Raw genomic sequence first — 21,489 nt, 5'->3', positions numbered from 1 at the left:
GTCCTCTTGGATAGTTCCAAAGAGAGTAAAGCCCTTCCGAAGTGAAAAACTGCATTAGTGCCCTCAATTGCTCGAGGAGCTGAATTGAGGTGTGGATTGAGTTTTGCGGACGAAACTCTTTTTAAGGGGTGGAGAATGTAATGTACCGAACTTCTAATTCATGAAGTTACGATGTATCTTAGCTTAGAAAGCCGTTGGAATCATTCCGGCGAAGTTCGGGAGCATTCGGGTGCTTCGTGCGCATAGGGCGCGAAAACGGGACCCGAAAGGCTATGTTGTACCATGGACTAAATCCGGCATTAGCGTTGATGAAAAGATGATGAAAACATGCATGAAAATATGTTTGGAGAGTCTCGGTTCGATTTGAAACGAATCGGATGTCAAACGAGCGAAAAAGAGCGAAAACGGAGCGAAAACGGTGAAAAAGCTGAAAATTTGGCTAAATCCTAAATGCTGGAATTTTGGACCCTACGGGGACATATCCCTCAAGTCCAAGGACCGGTCCCTGAGCCCGAAAAATGCCCAAAATGAGCAGTGGCAGGTTGGTAATTAAGGGGAAGTTGGCATATATGAAGGGCTTTGACTCTACTCCTTCTTCCTCCTCATTCCAACACACACACACACATATTGGTAGAGAGAGATGCTCTCTCCTCTCTCTCTAGGAGCTCTCCCTCTTTCTCTCTAAGAGTGGATTTAGGAGGAGAAGGTGGAGATTGGAGCTTGGAGAAGGACCAACATCATCTTCTTCATCTTCTTGCTAGCTAGTTGAGGTAAGCTCTTTGAGTCTCTCATGGTGAATGGCTAGAGCTTGGCTTAGACCTCTTTGAACTTAGCTAGATGATGTTTATTTGTGCTCTAAGAGTAGTTGATCTCATTTATTGTGAGATTAATAGCTTGTATGAAGCTAATTGCAACAATGGTGATTTAGCGCTCCAAAAAGAGGGCTTTTGCTTGTGAGGGGTTTTGATCTCAATTGACCCTATACAAACCTAATTGGGGGTATAACGAACGCGTTGGTGCACTCGGTTCGACAATCCGATTAGTGTACGCGAAGTTATTAACGAAACAGTCTTTTTTGGTACAGATAGCCGCAGCACGTGGGATAAGCCTCCAAAAATCATGAAAACGGATCAGAAGTATCGTGGTGTCGGGGAATAAACTCCCGAACAGACGAATCGCGGATTGGTGGCCGTTCGGATGGTCGCACAAGAGTTCGGGCCAAACCGGGTCACGGATGCCGCGGGAGGCCGATTGCAAGTGACTACAAGCAATTGGAATGCGTTAAAAGGTGGGTTGTGTTTACCGAAGCGATTAGGTCGCTTTCATGCCAAAGGATAATGTATTTCACTATTGATGCATGGTGGTAGTAGAAATGCTAAGTAAGAATGCATGATAAAGTTGTTAATGAATAAATACATGTGATAGATGCTAAGTAATGCATGTGATATGTGCCAAGTAATGAACGTATAAAATGTATGCTAAGGAATGCATGTTGTCATAATAGGAAATGTTAAAAGAATGCATATTGACGTAATATAAAAACACTAAACCAATGCATGATGATATGTTATAGAAATGCTAGATGAAGCATGAATTAAACGCTAAAGACATGTATGTGATGTATGTTGAATAAACATATGAGCTAGATGATATACAAGTGCATGATTGAAATGTTAGTAAAGAATGTATGCATGATTCCTAATATGAGAATATGCTAGTACGACATAAAGGTTGAATTTGAGTCAATAAACTCTAAGTAAAGTAAAGAACTCGACAAGTGTCATATGTAAAGAATTCTAAGTATAAATAATTAGGATGACGAGTGGCATTGAACCTAGTGTCATTTAACATAGGTTATTCACGAGTAGCATGACAAGTATGATTCCTAGGTGTCGACAACTAGGATAACAAGAACATGAGTGGCATTAAATCTAGAGTCAAGTAAATCTAGGTTGTGAATGTAGTGACACGAAACCTAGAGTCAAGTAAACCTAGGTTGTGAATGTAGTGACATGAAACCTAGAGTTAAATGAACCTAGGTGATTAAGAATATTGAACCTAGTGTTAATGAATCTAGGCTAAGAAGATAATGACATTGAACCTAATGTATTAACTTAGGTTGAGTAAAGACTTGGACCTAGATAGGTCGATAACATAGGGTGAGACTAACCCTTGAGTTATGTAAAGTGGATTCCGGAATCCCTACTGCTAGTGCAGCGGCTGCTAGTGCAGCATACAAGCTCGATAGTTCTTGGCCGCGGGTACATGCGACGTGTTCCTCTCCCACCGGAAGAACTTCGAGGCTTGTTATTGAGCAAGAATCATGAGCGCTAGGGTGCATGTGGCATGTTCCTCTCCCTATCGGGGATCTCGGCTGCGGGCATATGCGGTATGTCCCTCTCCCACCGGGGGATCCCTGACCACGGGTGTACGCAGCTCTAGGCGACCCGTTGGGCGATGTGGTTTGTGATTGAAGGCTGAGGTGCATGTGAGAGTTCCTTCGCCTCGAGCCGGACAGAGTGCGGTCTATACGCAGTTGATTGACTTAAAACCGAGTCGGATGGCATAGTTAGCTAAGGTAAAGTAATCCTAGGAAAGAAAGGCTAATGTGTATAATATTACTAAGGTGTGAGTACTCTTAGTAAAGTATAAAGAATAAAGAATAAAGAATAAAGAATAAGGAAAGGTTAATGCTAAAAAATGGCAAGTAATAAAGAATAAAGAAAGGCAAATGCTAAAGAATAGCCAGTAAAGTAAAGAATGACTAAAAGTAAAGAATGGATAAGAATAAAGAGTAGAAACAATAAATCTACTTATATGAGTTGCATAATTTACATATTGCATGTTGTGAGGCAAAAGTATGGTAATGTTAGCTGCATGATTTCATATCTATCTATTGGACTAACATGTTGTTTGCCTCATTTGGATCTGATGGTCGAGCTCTTCTCTTGGGTGGTCGTACCCATTGGGAACCATGGAGTTGGTTCTCACCCCACGTTGTTTTGGAGTGTTACAGGTTTGCACGAGAGCGGCGCGGCGTCGCGAGGCAAGGGCGTAACTTCGTAGATAGCGCCCTACCACAGAGACCAGGTAGCAATACCCTGAGTCGGCTACTTAGGGATATAGAAAATGAAAGAACAAGATGTATCAAACTAGTAATAAATTTGTAATAATTTGATTGTATTTGGAAGTAAGAATCAAGGAATCAAATGTGATGTAACCTAAGAATGTAAAAATATACTATGTGAGATGAATGCTTGTAATAGTAAGTAGATTTATGTTTTGATACTTCCTTATACAATCTTTGGTTGAAATGTGTTACTAGTTGGAACTTCGTATATTGTATTGATTGCGACGCCTTGAACGTACAGGGAGACTCTGTCCGCGGTACAAGAAAAATCCTTTCCGTTCGGCTGTCTGTTGGCGTGCCCGAATCCGACCAAAGAGGCGGGCTCGGGGCATGACATATTAAGCATTCTAAAATTCTCAAATATTCTATCTAGCAAGAATATGCATGCATTTTCATTTTACGAAAAGTAAAACCATTATAGGGATGATTTATCCCATTTTGGTGAGGCTAAACCCACCGAGAGTTCCACACGGCCTTCGTTTGCGCCAACGAAGGTGCCCACAAGCTTCCTAACCCCCTAAAGGTTAAAGTAGGAGCGATACACAAACGTTACGAACAACGAATAGGTTAAACATTAACCAACTCAAGAAAAGGATAATATCTCACCTAAGTGTAGAGAATCCCTCTCAAGTTCCAAATGGGAGTTAGAACCCTTCCAATCCAATCTAGAGGAAGGTTCTAAACCGATCAATCGAGCTCTAAAAGCCCTAGGTCAAAAATCTCCAAATCAAGCCTCAAATCCTCATTTCCAGGGTTTCTAAACAAAAATCAAGTAAAACATGAATCTAAGAGAAACATGTTACTAACCTTTATAGAAGCTCCCAACTAGGCTAGAAGTCAACTAGGGTTGAAGATCTCTCCTTCAACAAGCTCAACTGCAAACCTCAAGCTTTCTCCCATGGTGGAAATAGCACCGCGTAGCAAAAAGGAGCAAAAAGAGAGGATTAAACCTCGAAAAATCCCAACAAAACAAAGAAAATCAAAGAGGGAGAATAAAGAGCTCCCTTACCTTCCTCTCCACTGGTTCCAACCTCAAGGAATACCAGGGGGCGTGGGGTACTAATATAGAGAAGTTACAATCAAAAAAACACCCCTACAGTTCAAGCAGTCTGCGGACTGCACTGCGTACCGGTACACGAGGTCGCGTACCGGTACACACCCCACGAAAATGCCAAACCCGAGCCTCGAGTTGGCTGAGAAGCTGCCTGTGTACCGGTACACGGCCCCACGTACCGGTACAACCATCACTCCGTACCGGTACAGCCATCAACCCTGTAACGGTACACAGCCTGCTGAAGGCTAACCGAGAGCACACCAATAATCAAACTTTTTGGGTTTTGGTGCAAAGTTTTAAATCACAAATCTCGGGATACAAGCCATAGGTCGGAACATTGTCAACGACCCTTCAGAATATCTGAAAAAATTCGGAACACAGATCAAACACTCGAACCTTACCATTTCCGAAAGTCCAGTGTGTTACATAGCTTGTCTCCTGACCACGTAGTATGTATCGGCAAGAAGTGTGCCGACTTTGTCAATCGATCCACTATCACCCATATCGCATCGTGTCCGCCTTGTGATCGAGGCAAACCGGTAATAAAGTCCATCGCTATATCTTCCCATTTCCAAACGGATATTGATAGCCTTTGTAACTTTCCTGCCGAAAATCGGCGCTCGGCTTTCACCTATTGGCACGTTAAACATTGCGCCACGAACTCCCCAATATCTTTCTTCATACCCGGTCACCAATAATGCTTTTTCAAGTCCTTATACATTTTAGTGCCGCGCGGGTGTATGCTATAGAGAGATTGGTGTGCTTCCTGCATGATCGCCCTTCGTAACTCATCATCTTTAGGCACACACCATCGATTTCGAAATCGAAGTGCGCCGTCGGCTCCAATGCCAAAATCCTCGGCACTACCATTCTCAACTTCACTCCGCTCCTTTTGAAGATAAGGATCCGAAGCTTGAAGATTCTTAATTCTTTCCAATAGGGTCGGTTGCACAACTAATGCGGCAAGTGTAGCTAGCACTCCCGGCGCGACCACTTCCAACCCAAGCCTTTGCATCTCCTTTTGCAATAGCGGTTGAGGCGTAATTGCCATCGCTAAGTTCTGCGCCAATTTTCTACTTAGAGCATCGGCCACAACATTGGCTTTCCCAGGGTGGTATAGTACAGTAACGTCATAGTCCTTCAACAACTCCAACCACCATCTTTACCGTATGTTCAATTCTTTCTGGGTGAACAGATACTTGAGACTCTTGTGATCTGTGTAGACCTCACAATGCTCACCATACAAGTAATGCCTCTAAAGCTTTAGCGCGAAGATTACCGCGGCTAACTCGAGGTCGTGAATCGGGTAATTCTTCTCATAGTTCTTTAATTGGCGCGATGCATAAGCAATGGCCCGCCCATTTTGTATTAGTACACACCTGAGACCAACGTACGAGTCATCACTGTACATCACAAAAGTCTCCCCCGGAGTCGGCAAGGCAAGCACCGGGGTCGACGCAACCTGTTCTTTAACCCTTCGAAGCTCCGATCACAATCGTCGCTCCAAACATACTTTACTCCTTTATGCGTGAGGCGCGTTAGTGGAGTGGTTATCTTGGCGAACCCCTCTACGAACTGCCGGTAGTAGCCCGCAAGTCCAAGAAAATTGCGGACCTCCGCTACATTTGTCGTGCGAGGCCAATCCTTTATTGCCTCTACCTTCTTCGGGTCTACCGACACTCCGTCGCCCGACACCACATAGCCCAAGAATATGACCTTCTTTAGCCAAAAGTCACACTTCTTCAACTTTGCATAGAGTTTCTCCTGTCTGAGTATTTGTAACACAGCTCTCAAGTGCTCTTCATGCTCCTCTTCACTCTTTGAGTAAACCAATACGTCGTCTATAAACACCACGACGCATCGATCAAACAACGGCCTGAAGACTCGATTCATCAAGTCCATAAATGCTGCCGGGGCGTTAGTATACCCAAACGGCATTACCGTGAACTCATAATGGCCATACCGCATACGGTACGCCGTCTTGTGCACATCCTTCGGCCTAATTTTCAATTGATGATACCCCGATTGGAGATCAATTTTCGAATACACTCTGAACCCTTGCAACTGATCGAATAAATCGTCAATCTTTGGCAACGGATACTTGTTCTTTATCGTTACTTTGTTCAACTCACGATAATCTACACAGAGTCAAAGTGTACCATCCTTTTTCTTCGCAAATAGCACCGGAGACCCCCACGGTGACACGCTCGGCCTCACGAAGCCTTTATCGAGCAAGTCTTGTAGTTGGCCTTTTAGCTCTTTTAACTCCACCGGTGCCATTCTATACGGAGCCTTCGAAACTGGTTCCGCCCCGAAAATTAAGTCAATGACAAACTCAACTTTCCGATCCGGTGGCAGTCCCAGTAACTCCGTCGGAAACACATCCGGGTACTCGCACACTACTGAATATTTCCCAACTCTGGGTACTCCTTTCGAGCATCGACCATAATTGCCAAATAGACCTTACACCCTTCTTTGATCATCCTCTTCGCCCTTACAGACGATATGGTCGTCGCGAAGCGCCTACTCTTTCACGCTTAGTACACGAACTTTTCTTGATTAGGCTCACGAAAAGTGACCACCTTACTTTCACAATCTATAACCGCATAGTACTTGGAGAGTCAGTTGGTCCCCAAGATAACATCAAATCCCCACATCTGATCTAGCACTAGTAGATCAATCGGCATAATCCAATGGCCTATTTGCACTGGACACGCCAAACACTCATCATGGACACTGAACGAATGTTCTGGGGCGTTCACCCACCAATAGTCCTCACTATATGCCATTTCTAAGTCATGAGTTCGAGCAAATGATGCGCTAATGAATGAATGAGATGCGCCTGTATCAAATACTGCTCTAGCTCTAGTGCCTTTAATCACAATTATACCTATCATGACGTCGTCGGGTGCTGCAGGCTACTGCTCCTCCACCTGAGCGGCAAAGACTCCAAAATCTCGATCCCTTCGGCTGACGCGATGATGACGCACGCCCAGCCGACATTGCTCGTGGCAACCCCGCAAGCTGTCTCGGGGTAGACGGTGCTGACGCCGCTGTCGGCGCAGACGACGTCCAGCTCGGGCACTCCCGGATAAGATGTTCCGGTTGGCCACACTTGAAACACTTACCGTCACACTGCGGGCAAGTCGACACTCGGTGCTCACCGCCACAAATGACGCACCGAGGTGGTCTCCAGTTCCTCGATTGTTGTCGGGGATACCGAGGGGGTTTCTTAGCATTTGGCCGGCCCCCGGCACCACCCGCTGTTCGCTTCTTGCCCTTGTCCCTGCTCTCGGCCATAGCCTCCCGTTTTTTACGCACATAGGCGCTACCATGCTCCGCCCACAATGCTCTATCAAAGACCTCCGCAAAGGTCGTTAGCTTCAAGATCTGCACCTTTTCATAAATTCTCGGCTGGAGTTCTCGCAAGAACCAATCAACCCGATCACGATCATCTCTAACAACATTGGGAATGCAGTCGATAATGTGAGAGAACTCTTGCTCATATTCTCCCACCGATCGGTCGCCCTGTCGCAACTTCTCTTGTAGTCTCCGCTTCATCGTGTCGGGGAAGTAGTTCGCGAACACCGCTCTTCTGAACTCCTCCCAAAACATAAGCGGAAGATCGGTAGGTCGATCTCCCCTAATTCGCTTCCACCACACCTTTGCCGCCCTCTCAAGACAATAGGTGGCGAGATACACTTTGTCTTTCTCCGAGGTATTGAGGTCCTCGAAGAGCGTTTCCATCGAGTCGATCCACGACTCCACAACCGCCGGCTCCACCATGCCACCTTCAAAGACAGGTGGGTTGAACTTCTGGAGCTGGATGAGCGCCGTCAGCGTGCGCTCCCGCTCCGCCTCAACTGCCGCACTATCGGGATTTGAGGTTCCCGATCCAGCCGGCACCGTCGTAACTGGCACAGCCGCAACCGGCTCCGCCGAACCCTCGACCGCAACAGGGGGCGCAGAAGGTCCGGCACCCGCCTGCATCGCCGCCGCCTGTTGTCGCTCAATAGCCTCTTGGAGCCTCTGGATCTGCTCCCCTTGGCTTCACACGAACTCCGCTTGCTGTCGCACTACTCCAATGAGCGCAACCATTTGCTCCCTAAGCTCTCCGTCGCTACTCGCTCCGGATCGCTCGGTCTCCGCACTCGGCTCCTCCGGCATCGACCTTGCTGTGGTCGTCCACGAGGTGCCATTGCTTCCTGAAAAGAAGCAACTCGCATTAGCTACATGACCAACATTACTTGACCATACCCAATACGGTGAAAGCAACTTATGCATTCATTCTTGCCCCAAGCATTATGTCGTCGGCCGCCCGACACAAAACAAGGAGTAGGAAACAAATAAAAATTAAACTTAGCATCTAATCACATTAGAGACGTCCCAACTTACCCCAATCACATGCTTTCACTAATTTTAATTCCACGTCACTCACGTTTCCTAGATCCTTAAGGTCTTCCAATCCTAAGGGTCTCTAGGTCCATTCCTATTCTTTCACTCTAGGCTCTGATACCACAATATCTGTCACGCCCCGAAACCGATACCAATTTGGGCCGACCCGAGCACGTCAAACAAACGCTGAACGGACAGAATTTTTCCTGTCCGCCCAAGGCTCATCACATGTACAATTTTCAAACAAAAGTGCACTAGCGAAAACATACACAAACGGCTTACATGAGGGTAAGCAATAGCTATGAGTTAAAGAAAGGAAACTAAACATCTACTCAAGTATTATGATACAACTTTTGATCACATACATTGCATTCATAGTTCTTTACATACTTTTCATCATTTCTTTTTACATCACATTGCCTCAAAATAAAACTTTACATTCTTTTTCTTTACTTTAAACATCTTCAAGTACAAAAGATGAAGTAAGGGAACGTTACTACAAAATGTAAACCCAACTCTGGTGGCCTCTGACTAAGGTGCGATACCTTTACCGCGGTCGCTCGCCGGCTCGCTCAGTCCCGACTCTGTGGAATTAGTCGAGTGAGAACTACAACGAAGTTCCCAGTGGATTCGGCCCCAACATCACCGACTTTCCCACTAGGACTAACTCAGGCATAATAGAAAGGATAAGTAGAATAGTAGCCCAACTATAATCATGATGCTAATATGCCTGAACAATAAAGCAAGGAATATGCTCAACGTAAATCATGCAAGTATGGAAGTTCTTTGTTCTTTACTCTTTATTCTTTAAGCTTTGTTCTTTGTTCTTTGTTCTTTGTCCTTTAATCTCACGGCTAACCTGGGGGTTTCGCCACATTAACTTGCCCACATTAAGTCCATCATCGCGGGCCCTCAGCTGCCTCCCGCTAAGACCGTCCTCGAGTTTACTCCAACCCGTGATGCAAAACTCCAGAGCGCATCGCCCGAGGGGGAGCGACCGCCCTCGAGCACGGAACTCATAGCAAGTATGATCAATCCTTAACTCTAATAAGACGAGATCTTCCATGGAAAAATGAGTTCGCATTGAGTCTCCTCAGTGAAAGCGACTCAAATTTCAAATTTCAATAAATGACCCACCAGGGAGTAGCAATTGCTTTTGCAATGAATATAGCTTGTTCGATAATTAAAAGAAAAATAAAGGGAGGATAAATTGTTCAGGGTTCACAAATCTTAGCATTTTGTAAGTATTTCTGCCCCATTTTCTATAATCAATATCGTGTGCTCAAACTGCGCCGACAAGCTCCCATCTTCTGTCACCGCGGTCCAATTATCGGCCCATATCCTAGGATTTGTGCTCCCCATTGTTAGCATGGGCTCTGCATTATAAATCAAAACAGGCTATGTGAGTTCCTATTGTCTTACATAGAAGTTATTTATTCGAGTTTCCTCCAAATTTGCAATCAATCAAACAGTAAACTTGTGCAAACATCGCTCAAAGTTTTCGAAGTTGCAAACTAATTGATAGATGCTGATCGAAACAACATTGTCTTTATTTAAGGTACATGAAAGTGAAAGTGAAGCAAATGATATGGACCATACGACTTTACCCACTAAAAACGCCAGAATATTCCCAAGAACTAAATTCGACAGAGCTGCAGACATCAATAACTAAAACTAGAGCACCTTTATGGGCTATTAGGAGGCAGAATTTGGAGATTAAGTCTAATCTCAGCATCTTATTATGAAGCGGCTTGTCTCAAATGCTTGGATGAAAGTGAGGGATTAACATCTTTTCAAGTGATCTTATGAATTCTTCCATAAATCTAATGAAACTTTAGAAAGGACTGATACTACAAGTTGATCAAAGGACTAATTGCATGATTTGATAAATAGCAAATACAAAACAGAGTTAATAGGAGTACCTATTGTAAATGTTTGACCTAATACCATGCGTCCACATTCATTATTTCCTGCAAAAGAGAGAGCACAGCATAAGCTTTAAAACCAAAAGCTGATTCAATACAGAGATTGGCATGTTCTCCTAGGAAAAGGAGCACTTCCAATCCTTCCCAAGTTATGCTATCATTTTCAAAATTGAACTGCTGCTTGTTGGTCTCTGTTCTGGCCAGGCTACGTGCTTCAGTTGAGCATAACTTTTGTAGCTACCAAACAAAATTCAATATATACAACGCCCTTTCCAATTTCTCTAATATAAAATATGTTATACAAAATAACCAACCAATATCATTCCCGAATCAGATACATCCAGAACAATCATAATGATGCAAAGCTGGAATATGTAGTTACCAGATAAGCTAAACATATACCAAACAGAAGAGATTTCTTTTTTTTTTTCTTGAATTAAAAAACAGAAGAGAATAAAGTTTATTCTGATTTTCGCATAAAATATTAGTATGGAGCATCATACACCAAAGATGAGAGCTATTGATTGCTAAAATAACGATACAATACAAAATGTCAAAGAACATGATCTACATATTTATGACCCTAAATTAGTTATACATGGGAAAATATTATGCTCTAACACTAGACAGCTATAGTAAGTCAAATAAGCAGTTCAGCTAACATGTTCTGTACATTCTGGATCTGATAAAAATGCTAAGTTGCACAAAGAAGATAAATAGATTATTATATTTACTTGATCTGTGTGATGGGCTTTAAAACAAGAAAAAAGGCATCCTTGTTGCTTTCAGAGCTTACTGTAATGAAGAACAACAGGATCAGCATGGAACACTCGCCCAACTCCATGACCAACAAATTGTCGAACTACACCAAACCGAAATTTATCTGCATGATCACTTGAAAACACTTGATTTGTTAAACTTACGATTACTTTGTTCCCAGAACTGTGGACATTAAGAATATATTCAATACATAAAAAGCACTTATTGATTGTTCCCAAAAATGCGGACACAGAACGTAATCAATACATAAAGAGCACATATTGAAATTAATAGTTCATGCTCAAAGTACATACTGTATGGTTTTCCCAATGCGGTTGACCTCCACTCCCGGAGCACATATCGATATTGCCTTGTCAAGACATTCTTTTGTTACCTGAACTATACTGATGTCATTATTTGCTCCAAAAAAGATAAATAATGCGCTCAGAGACTGTCTTTTAATTGCAAGATTATAATCCAAATTCAGAGACAAAATAGTAACTGGCCGATTTACATAGCAATTATAACTATGGTCATATTCCATTTAACACTATTAGGAATATGAATGACAACATGTAAAAATACAACAAGAAACTGGGAAAAAATATAAACAAAGGAGAAAGATAATTAAGATCACTCTTGATGCAAAAAAGGAAGTCAAAATTTTCCAAAAGATGCTAGACAAATTAAACAATTGCACAGAAATAAAATATGAACAATAGCGATGGAAGCTGTTTCAAGGACTCTACCTTACAGTAGGACGCATCGAGAATATCAGAACAACACCGTTATTTCTTTGTGGTGAATTTACAAGTCATCTTTTGTTCTTACTTGACTGCAGTATACTAGAACCAAGAAGTGGAATTCGTTTTTGGAATAAGTACAAAATGAAAAAGGTCGCATCATCAAATATTATCTATGGAGAGTCGGGACATTTCTGGTGCTCTGATTCATTTTAACAACTATGGGTTCCTAAAGACAACAAAACAACATTTCTCAAATGCAAAATCCAAAATCATAAAGATAGTATCCTCCCCATCTACAATTCACCCAGAAGCACCTAAGAAATTCCAGAAACAGGGGAAAAAAAGGCAAAAACAATATGTTTCGCGATTCACTTGTTCTGATGTTATGCAATTGTTGGTGATTGTTTAAGGATAAATTTGTCTGAAAAAGCATGCGGTTAAAAATATTAAAGAAAATTATATTAATTCACGTCTTCACCTTTACTAATTTCTTAGCTCCCTCGTCGACATCACCGCAAAGAAATGTGGCAGATGTATCACCATGATAACCCTACAAGAACAGATAGGAGTTAAGAATGCTGTCCAAATATCTAATGACCGTTCCACACAGCAGCAAGATATTAAGGAGCAACTTGGAGTCGTAAGATAAGTGCCAGATTTTCCTCCTATTCTCACTTTGAGCAAGATGATGTTGTATTAAGGGACTAAAATCAAAATTAGGACTGCAAAATGGTGCTGATACACTTTCAAGTATTGGCCGAACATACCAAGATGCAAATGAAAAGTAAATATAAAGGAACATTATGGTGGACTTACATTGAGATAGACGGTAACATCAATGTTGATAATGTCACCATCCTGCACACTAGATCATGTCAGTATGAAAGTGATATTAAGTTAAAACAAAGCAAGAAAGAACAAACCTCAAGTGCACGTGAATCTGGTATTCCATGACAAATACATTCATTTACTGATGTGCAAACACTCTTTGGGAAGCCACCATAGCCAAGAGGTGAAGGATATGCTCCATTGTCGATGATCATTTGGTGTACTACTTTGTCAATCTCGTCAGTCGTTGTACCTGGCTGCCGATAGAGAAAATATTTATATTTGACATTTAAAAGTGGTAAGTATAATAATCAGAATAAACTATGCTAGTTGTTCCTCTCCCTCTCCCCCTGCCTACTTTTGTTTATTTCATATGAAACCAAAATCTTCCCTTCTCTAAATCTCTTTTGTTTTTTTTCAACTCTTTGGAAGATTCTTTTGGCTTCAAGAGCAATCATTAGTCCCCAAGTAATCAGTTGATTTTAAAGAAAATAAACACGGTAAAAGTTCAAAAAAATCTATACTGCAAACAGGCCGACCCGTTCCTATTAACTGGTTGGCTGCCACTTCTATCGGACAAACAAGCAACTGTTAACCTAGCATCCAAATTTTAGGCTCCAAACATGGAATTCCTAATTCCGTACTTCACAAAAGCTTTTAGAATCTATTTGACTCTACCCTATGTGAGTTTTTATAATGTGGTTTGCATTTTTGCATTCACAATGTATACAATACCATATCAAATATATTACCAGGACAGTATATGCCTATAGAAAGAGAATGAGAAGATTGAATTCTATAAGGGTAACGTAAGCTGCTAAAGTGGAAACTGAAGATAGATATATCACAAAATGTTCATGCATCTCTTCAAACGTCACTTGCATGCATTTTTTTTCTTTAATTACATAACATAAAAGTCTATCATTCATTAAGTACACAAACAACTATGGTTAAATGAATGAAAAGAGCCAGGAAAAACATAAGACATCAGGTTTACAACTATGTAGTAATCAACATTACCTTAACAAGATTCCCAGCATACTCCAAAACTTGAGCAGCAAGCCGTCCAGAAGCTCGCATGCATTCTATTCCCCTTTCGTCATGAATTTCAGGTCCGAAAGCGATTCCAGGTGATTGACGAGAATTTACATATGGAGGCCGAGGTATATGATCAGGAACTTCTAGACAAGGAGAAACGTTCCCAGGTTGCAGACGTTTCCGCTTATTATTTAACAAGTCATCCTTATCTCTGCAAAATCAACAACTAAAAAACTGAGGAAAAAGTAAAAAAAATAAAATACAGATTGCAATTTAACTACTTTAGTCCTTTTAGAAGACAGCAATAAGAATGGCAATTCTTATGATCGTAAGAAACTTATTCATGTAAATCAGCTCGACCGTGCGATACAATTAGGTAATCTTTTTTTTTTTTTATCTTTACATATAAACCACCTAAAACAAGGAGATTAAATTGGTTCGATATTTTAATACTTCAATCGATACCCTAATAACTACTGCTATTACTATGCACATACTCAACATCTGGACCAGAGGTAAATTTTTTCGTTGCTTTGGATGCAGAATGCATACCTTCTATTAAAGAGAAGATCAGCTAAATTGCACAAAGTTCTGGACAACTGCACTGATGCTTGCTTATTTCCTGCCAAAAGAAAAGAGGGCCAAATATACAGAGCCATTATAGCAGTTAATTATCTACCACAGAAATTTCTTTGGCAAAGATTAAATTGGCACTTATTAAACTTACCACGAGAAACAGCTATGTCAACTTTTTCTATAGATTCTCATTAGCAAATGAGCAAAGCTCTAGCTTAATTTTGAAGACCAATTTATTTATTTTTTTTCAAATAAAAGCACGTTTATGTGACTTTATTTCACATTATTTAACATAATATTAAGAATACGATGTCTTGAGTACGCATCAGGCTCCCTGAGCTAGATGCGAGAGGAGATTAAATATAAAAAGTAAAACATATAGAACCATTTTCATTTGACTACCCAACCTTATAATTTAATTGATTTGACTCAGTCAACGATACTTTGACTTTAAAATTTGAATGAATTGTTTATCTTTATAAGTTTAGTTAGTATATTTCATGCAAATTATTTATTAAAATAAGTAACTATTTTAAATTTTGAAGTCAAAGCATCGTTTGCCAGCTCAAATCAAACAAATTAAAAGATTAAGTAGTAAAATTAAAATATGATTCATAATTTAGAAAAGTTCTGTACATTTTTACCAATATAAAATACTGAAACATAGTTCTCTGACAACTTAAACTTTTAAAGATGAATACAAATGAATTGCTAATAAGTGAAAGAGAAATGGGCAGAAAGGACCAGCGTGAAGGTGGAGAAAGGAGCGGAGCGGCACTGCGGAGTAGAGGATGCGGTCTCCGAAGAAGGAAGAGAGGAGGCGGGGTCGCAGAGAAGGTGAGCACGCCATCAGTGAGGGAGTGGTTCGAACGTAAACGCTCGTAGTCGAAGAGTGGAGGGGACCCTTCGTAACCCGACCGCGTGTTACCAGGTAGGATTCTGGGTTCCTTTGGGGTTAAGGGCCTTTTTATTTGGCATTGAAAGCTGACCTAACGTTACAGTCAAACCGAATTGTACGAGTTAGGAAACAAAGGTCTAATTTAAAAGTATCATTTTTATTTTTAAAAAAAATTAAAAATAAAATTGAGGTAAAAAATGTAGAAAAATATATTTATTTCTTTTTTCACTCATTGTGATATATAGAAAAAAATTATATTTTTTAAAAATATACTTTCTCATCGCATATGACACAAGTGGTCAACAATCCCAAAATAAATTTAATATAATACTTCTACCATGCATAAGACTCATGTAGCAACACGAACGAGACGAACATAGGAGCAGGAGGGATCCCCCACCTCCTACACCATTTCTTTGATAGGTAACGGCGGAATGGATTGACTTTTATACTATTTTAGGAATGGCTTTTTCGCCTCTCGCTCTAACCTTTTAGTGGGTCTGAATTGATTTTTTTTTTTAATTTTTGCCCCGCCTATCGCAGAGTTGATCAGAGCGGAGCTCCACCAACCCGATGTGTTTGCATCGTTGACTCATCTAACTGTCTAATCAAAACTATTTATTGTTCTATGGCGAGTGCGAACCGGCCATGTACAGTTTTTGACGATTTGGAACAGTGTACACATGAGAGACATCGGACAATCGATCTCCATTTCCTTCTCTCATTCGTGAGTGGCACTTCTCGGCCGTTGGATCCCTCGACTAAATCACATCCGCCCGTTACAAACACCCCCCCCCTCCTCGTCGCACATGCTTGGCACAGAAGCCTTCGTAAGCGTTCTCAACAAACGCCGTTGTTCCTTCTCTTCCAACGGAGGAGAACGAGGACGTTGTGGTCGAACACCACCAACACACCCACAACAATGGCGGAGGACGCAGCCCTCCTAGTGTTTCTTCAAACCCACGACGAGATCTCCGACTCCTACGACTTTGCCGCCTCCCTCGGTGTCACCCACACCGACCTTGAGAACCTCATCAAAAGTCTCAAGGGCTTCGAGATCGTCAACGCCAAGGTCTAAAACCTTAGCCCTCCCCCCACCCCCCGCACTGTCTTCCTATAAAACCCTAACTAGAATCCAAATTCCGCTCCAAGATCCAAGCATTTTTGGGAAATTTTCCGCAGGAGATAACAAGGGATAACTGGGTGCTCACCAAGAAGGGGAAATCGTATGTCGTGAATGGGTCACCGGAGGTGCAATTCTTCTTGGCTACACCTCCCGAGGGCATCTCCAAGGCGGCTCTTAGGGTGAGGGATTATTAATCTATCTTCGCAATGTATGTGATTGTTGATCGAATATTGCAAAAGATCGATTTGAATTGGTTTTACTTTGGCCCAAGAGAAGTTGGGTGCTGATATTTTTGATGTAGGGACCAAGTTGGCAGCGAAAAATAGATGGATGAATTTCGATAAAGAGCAAATTACTAGAAAGGTAATGTATTTTCTCTCTACTTCCCATATGTAATTGTTGGGTTTTATACCACATCAATGTATTTGCTTCTGTACGTCCCATATGTGTTCTACTTATTTTCATTAGATAACAAGCCTACGCACTTTAAAACCTTCTAAAAGAAATAGTGAATGGTGCACATCCGAAAGAAACAGTACAAACACAAGCTTGTTAAGAAAAGAAACAATGAATGATGCACATTTCCATTGTGTGTAAGAGTATAAAAATATGTGTCAAAATGTGTATTACCATATGTATCAAAATATCTTTGACCTTGTGAAAATTTAGTTCTCTACTTTTTGGTGATGTTTGAATATCAATTTGAGTAGTCAAGCAGTCATATGCTTGTTTTCCTTGATGTAGAATTTTCCTTTTTTATGGGGGCCATATCTGAGATATCTCCATTAAAGATTTGAATATTGTACTTTAATTTTGTACTCTGCTTGTTTCCCTTGATGTAGAATTTTTCTTTTTTTTCCGGGTTTGAATACTGGTGTATCTATAGGTCATTATGGCTTGATGGGTTTGAACTGTGGTTATATCATTTTTACCAACATTATTTTCAATGTCTATTCTTCTGTGTAGGTTGAAAGTGTAAAGGATGACATCAAAGATCTACTTAGAAGAATAGACAACGGGGAGGTATTTTCTGTCATTCATCATTCCTGTTTTGACTCTATATTGAAATCTAACGCATGTCAAATCTACATGGTTGTGATGTTGCCTTTTTGTTTTGAACGTGAGTATTCATTTCATTGTACAATACTGCTCTGACTATCCAGATAGCTGAAATTATGCCACCCTCTTGACATTTCTCTTTATATATTTTCATCAATACTTTACTTCGGACGGTATATGACGGTTTGTAACTAAACTCTTAAGATGGCACCTCTGGTTAACTGTGGAATTTGGCTATTGTGCAATCCAAAATATCTCAGTAGTGAGTTAAATTGTGTCTGGAAATGCTATCACTTGCTGTAACATGTAATCTGGGTTCAGTTTTTACTGCTCTGGTTACGACTGTTCACATTTTTCTGCATGTATTATTACATGGAAAGGTAAATAAGAAGATCTGTAGCCAAAAGGTTTTATCCATATATCAGAAAAAAGAGGAGAACAAATAAGATTCGCTCTTCTCTTCTTTAACCTGGAAAGGGATCGCCAACGTAGAGGGAGGAGTAAAGCGAGCGTAGTAGGACGAAGAGAGCGCGACGAAGAGGTTCACGGAGCACACCGTAATGGTGATCCTCCTATAGAAGCACCACTTCGCTCCTCTTCACCCCCATTCTACCACTCCCCTCGCCATTCCGCCACCGCCTCCGCCGCCGCTGCCGCCACCTTCATGGCATCGCCGCCGCCGATGCGACCAACCCCGCGTCGAGAAGAGGTGAGGGGATCGGATTGAGGGATTGGGGTCGGGATTTGGTGCTCCCCCTGTTTTTCTTCGGGTTTCCGCAACGGGGGAAAAGCGTGGGGCTGGGGGCGAGTACTTGGGAAGAGGGTCTATCATTTCGGGAGAGTAAATTCCACTTCAGTCCCTAAACTTTTCACTAATATTTATTTTGGTCCTCAGACTTTTAAATAGGATGCTACTGAGTGCTAAAATAACACTACACAAGATGTCAAAGAACATGATCTACATATTTATGACCCTAAATTAGCTATACACTAGTGAAAACCCCATGCTTCGCTGCAAATTGTTGATAAATATATAGTAATGTATAGATCCGGAGAGCCATAAAACATATAGTAAAACATATATCTATATTGTTTGTCGTAAAACATATAATAAGTACGCAGTAGTAGTAAGCGTAACTTTTAGGAAAATACAATAAATTAACAGTACAATAAAACATATAATATAAATGCAGTATAAATTTTAAATCTTCATAGCCGGCTTCATTTGTGGGAGGACCTTTATTGAAACTGCAAATCAAAATATAGAAAACAATACAAAAGTAACTTTAACATAATCTTAGCTATAAATAATATATATTTGATGGAAGAAATGAAGTATATTCTAACTTACATAAGTCTTTTTTTTTTTGGCAGGTTGAGTTTCCTTTATATCATCGGCAAATTGAGGAAAGCTGTTGGTAAAACTATATATCTCTGTTGGTTTAAAAAACACACAAACACACATACAAACACATATAATAATATAAATCAAACATGAAAATAAATATGAAAATATTATCTTGACAAAATAGTTGTACTTGGGGATGCTTCCTCAAATAATTCTTTGTGTATTTCCTTTTGAGTAGTAGGCGAATCAGCTTTTTCTTCATATTTGATTAATAAATTTTTAGCTGAAGAAGTATACTCCTTTATATCGTATTGAATATTAAAAATTTTGACAACTTTAAAAGAAGGAACACTTGTTCTGAACCTCTGTACGTCAGGTACTATTTGTGTCACGCCCCGGGGTCAATGTAACAACCCAGCCCACTAGCAACAATAATTCGTTGGGCCCAACCACCGGCCCAAAATGCTTAAGCCCGATTTTTATTATTACTAGTGTCTAAGTCTCATATAAACCCAATGACAACCCCTTTTCCATCCGATGTGGGACTATTGGGGTGTCACAGACTCCCCCCGTTAAGGCCCTGACGTCCTCGTCAGTCCAATCACACACAGCCCAAGATCACCAGGCTATGTGAGACTCGTCTCGCTAGCCCGTCATCCAAACCCTGGCTCAGCCGAGACTCGCCACACATGTCCAGCTGGTGAACCGGCTCTGATACCAAATGTAACAACCCAGCCCATTAGCAACAATAATTCGTTGGGCCCAACCACCGGCCCAAAATGCTTAAGCCCGATTTTTATTATTACTAGTGTCTAAGTCTCATATAAACCCAATGACAACCCCTTTCCCATCCGATGTGGGACTATTGGGGTGTCACAATTTGAAAAATATGTTCATGTCCAAAAATTATTTTAATTGTAGGAGGAAGAGTAAATTTATCTGAACCAACTGAAGTAGCAAGGTTTGAACCGGAATATGAATCAAATCTTGCACCAATCTTCCAAAGATGGTAAAATTTGCAGAACCGGTATCATCTTCAACAATAGTATTTAATTTGTACCTCTTTAACAATATAATGAGAAGAAAAAAGAGTGCATAGTAAATTCTTTTATTTAAAAATTTAATTTTTTTATTTAAAAATTTATAAAATAATATATAAGAAACAGAATAGTTACCATGGTATAAGAGATTGATCATTCTTGTCACAATTGGAGCACAGAAAAGTATCACCAAATATCTTGACAGCTAATTTGCAATTATAGCATGCTCTGTACCACCAACCAAAGGTGTAATGACCCGACCCGCTAGCAATAATAACTCATGGACGGTTGAAGGGACACGGGCCTAGGGTAATGTCGGAGACGAGAGAGGTCGACGACATTACGGAAGCGGGGAATACCGGGAGGCTTCCTCCCTAGGATCGCTTGCGCTACCTTATGCCGGCTTGGATCTCTGTAGTGGAGCGTACGAGCGGATGAGGGATAGTCTAGCGACGGACGGTCCTCCGTAAAGGACAAGGCTCGCGAAGGCAAGTGTGCCGAGCGGGGATTCGTGGGGCGCGGCGCCCACGAAGGCCAAGGAGGCGAGAAACCACCGGCCTAAAATGCTTAAGTCCAGTTATTATTACTAGTGTCTAAGTCTCTTATAAACCCAATGACAATCCCATTTTCATCCGATGTGGGACAATTGGGGTGTCACAGACTCCCCCTGTTAAGGCCCTGACGTCCTCATCAGTCCAATCACACACACAGTCTAAGATCATCAGGCGATGTGAGACTCGTCTCACTAGCCTTGTCATCCAGACCCTGACTTAGCCGGTCACCTTGTCATTCAGACTCCGGTATAGTCTACCATCTTGTCTTTCAGACCCTGGTTCAGCCGAGACTCGCCACACATTTCCGGCTAGTGAATTGGTTCTGATACCAAATGTAACGACCCGACCCACTAGCAATAATAACTCGTTGGGCCCAAACCACCGGCCCAAAATGCTTAAGCCGAGTTATTATTACTAGTGTCTAAGTCTCTTATAAACCCAATGACAACCCTATTTCCATCCGATGTGGGACAATTGGGGTGTCACAAAAGGATGTATCGATTTCAGTAATTTTAGCTTTGCAGGTGTACTTCATATTCTGTTTGATAAAAAGTACGAAGGAATTGTTGTTACATAATGGAAACAAAATAAATAGCTTTATAGGATAAACTTGTAAAATAAAATTCATGTAACGACCCAGCCCACTAGCAATAATAACTTGTTGGGCCCAACCACCGGCTCAAAATGCTTAAGCCCAATTATTACTACTAGTGTCTAAGTCTCTTATAAACCCAATGACAATCCCATTTCCATCCGATGTGGGATTATTGGGGTGTCACAGACTCCCCACATTAAGGCCCTGACGTCCTCGTCAGTTCAATCACACACACAGCCCAAGATCACCAGGCGATGTGAGACTCGTCTCGCTAACCCGTCTTCTAGACCCTGGCTCAGCCGAAACTCGCCACACATGTCCAGCTGGTGAACCGGCTCTGATACCAAATGTAACGACCCAGCCCACTAGCAATAATAACTCGTTAGGCCCAACCACCGGCCCAAAATGCTTAAGCCCA

At 41.4% G+C, this 21,489-nt stretch overlaps 1 protein-coding gene across 2 annotated transcripts; it reads right to left on the bottom strand.

The window, feature by feature from the left end:
• On the bottom strand, positions 9,640-18,347 carry LOC109716405 (methionine aminopeptidase 1D, chloroplastic/mitochondrial). 2 transcript variants are annotated; one of them, XM_020241833.1, is made up of 11 exons: positions 18,004-18,347; positions 15,196-15,440; positions 14,428-14,497; positions 13,858-14,086; positions 12,933-13,094; positions 12,826-12,867; positions 12,488-12,559; positions 11,578-11,657; positions 11,301-11,398; positions 10,502-10,549; positions 9,640-9,955 (listed from the first exon to the last, which is right to left on the bottom strand). In XM_020241833.1, the coding sequence occupies exons 2-11, from the start codon at positions 15,299-15,301 to the stop codon at positions 9,810-9,812; spliced, it is 1,053 nt and encodes a 350-aa protein (XP_020097422.1). In that variant the 5' UTR covers positions 15,302-15,440; positions 18,004-18,347; the 3' UTR covers positions 9,640-9,809. The 2 variants fall into 2 exon arrangements, with proteins under 2 accessions (XP_020097422.1, XP_020097423.1); XM_020241834.1 differs by having other exon boundaries at positions 15,196-15,435.

The sequence above is a fragment of the Ananas comosus genome, linkage group 10 (assembly GCF_001540865.1).
Source record: "Ananas comosus cultivar F153 linkage group 10, ASM154086v1, whole genome shotgun sequence".
NCBI lineage: Eukaryota > Viridiplantae > Streptophyta > Magnoliopsida > Poales > Bromeliaceae > Ananas > Ananas comosus.
This window is presented reverse-complemented; position numbering and strand designations above follow the sequence as displayed.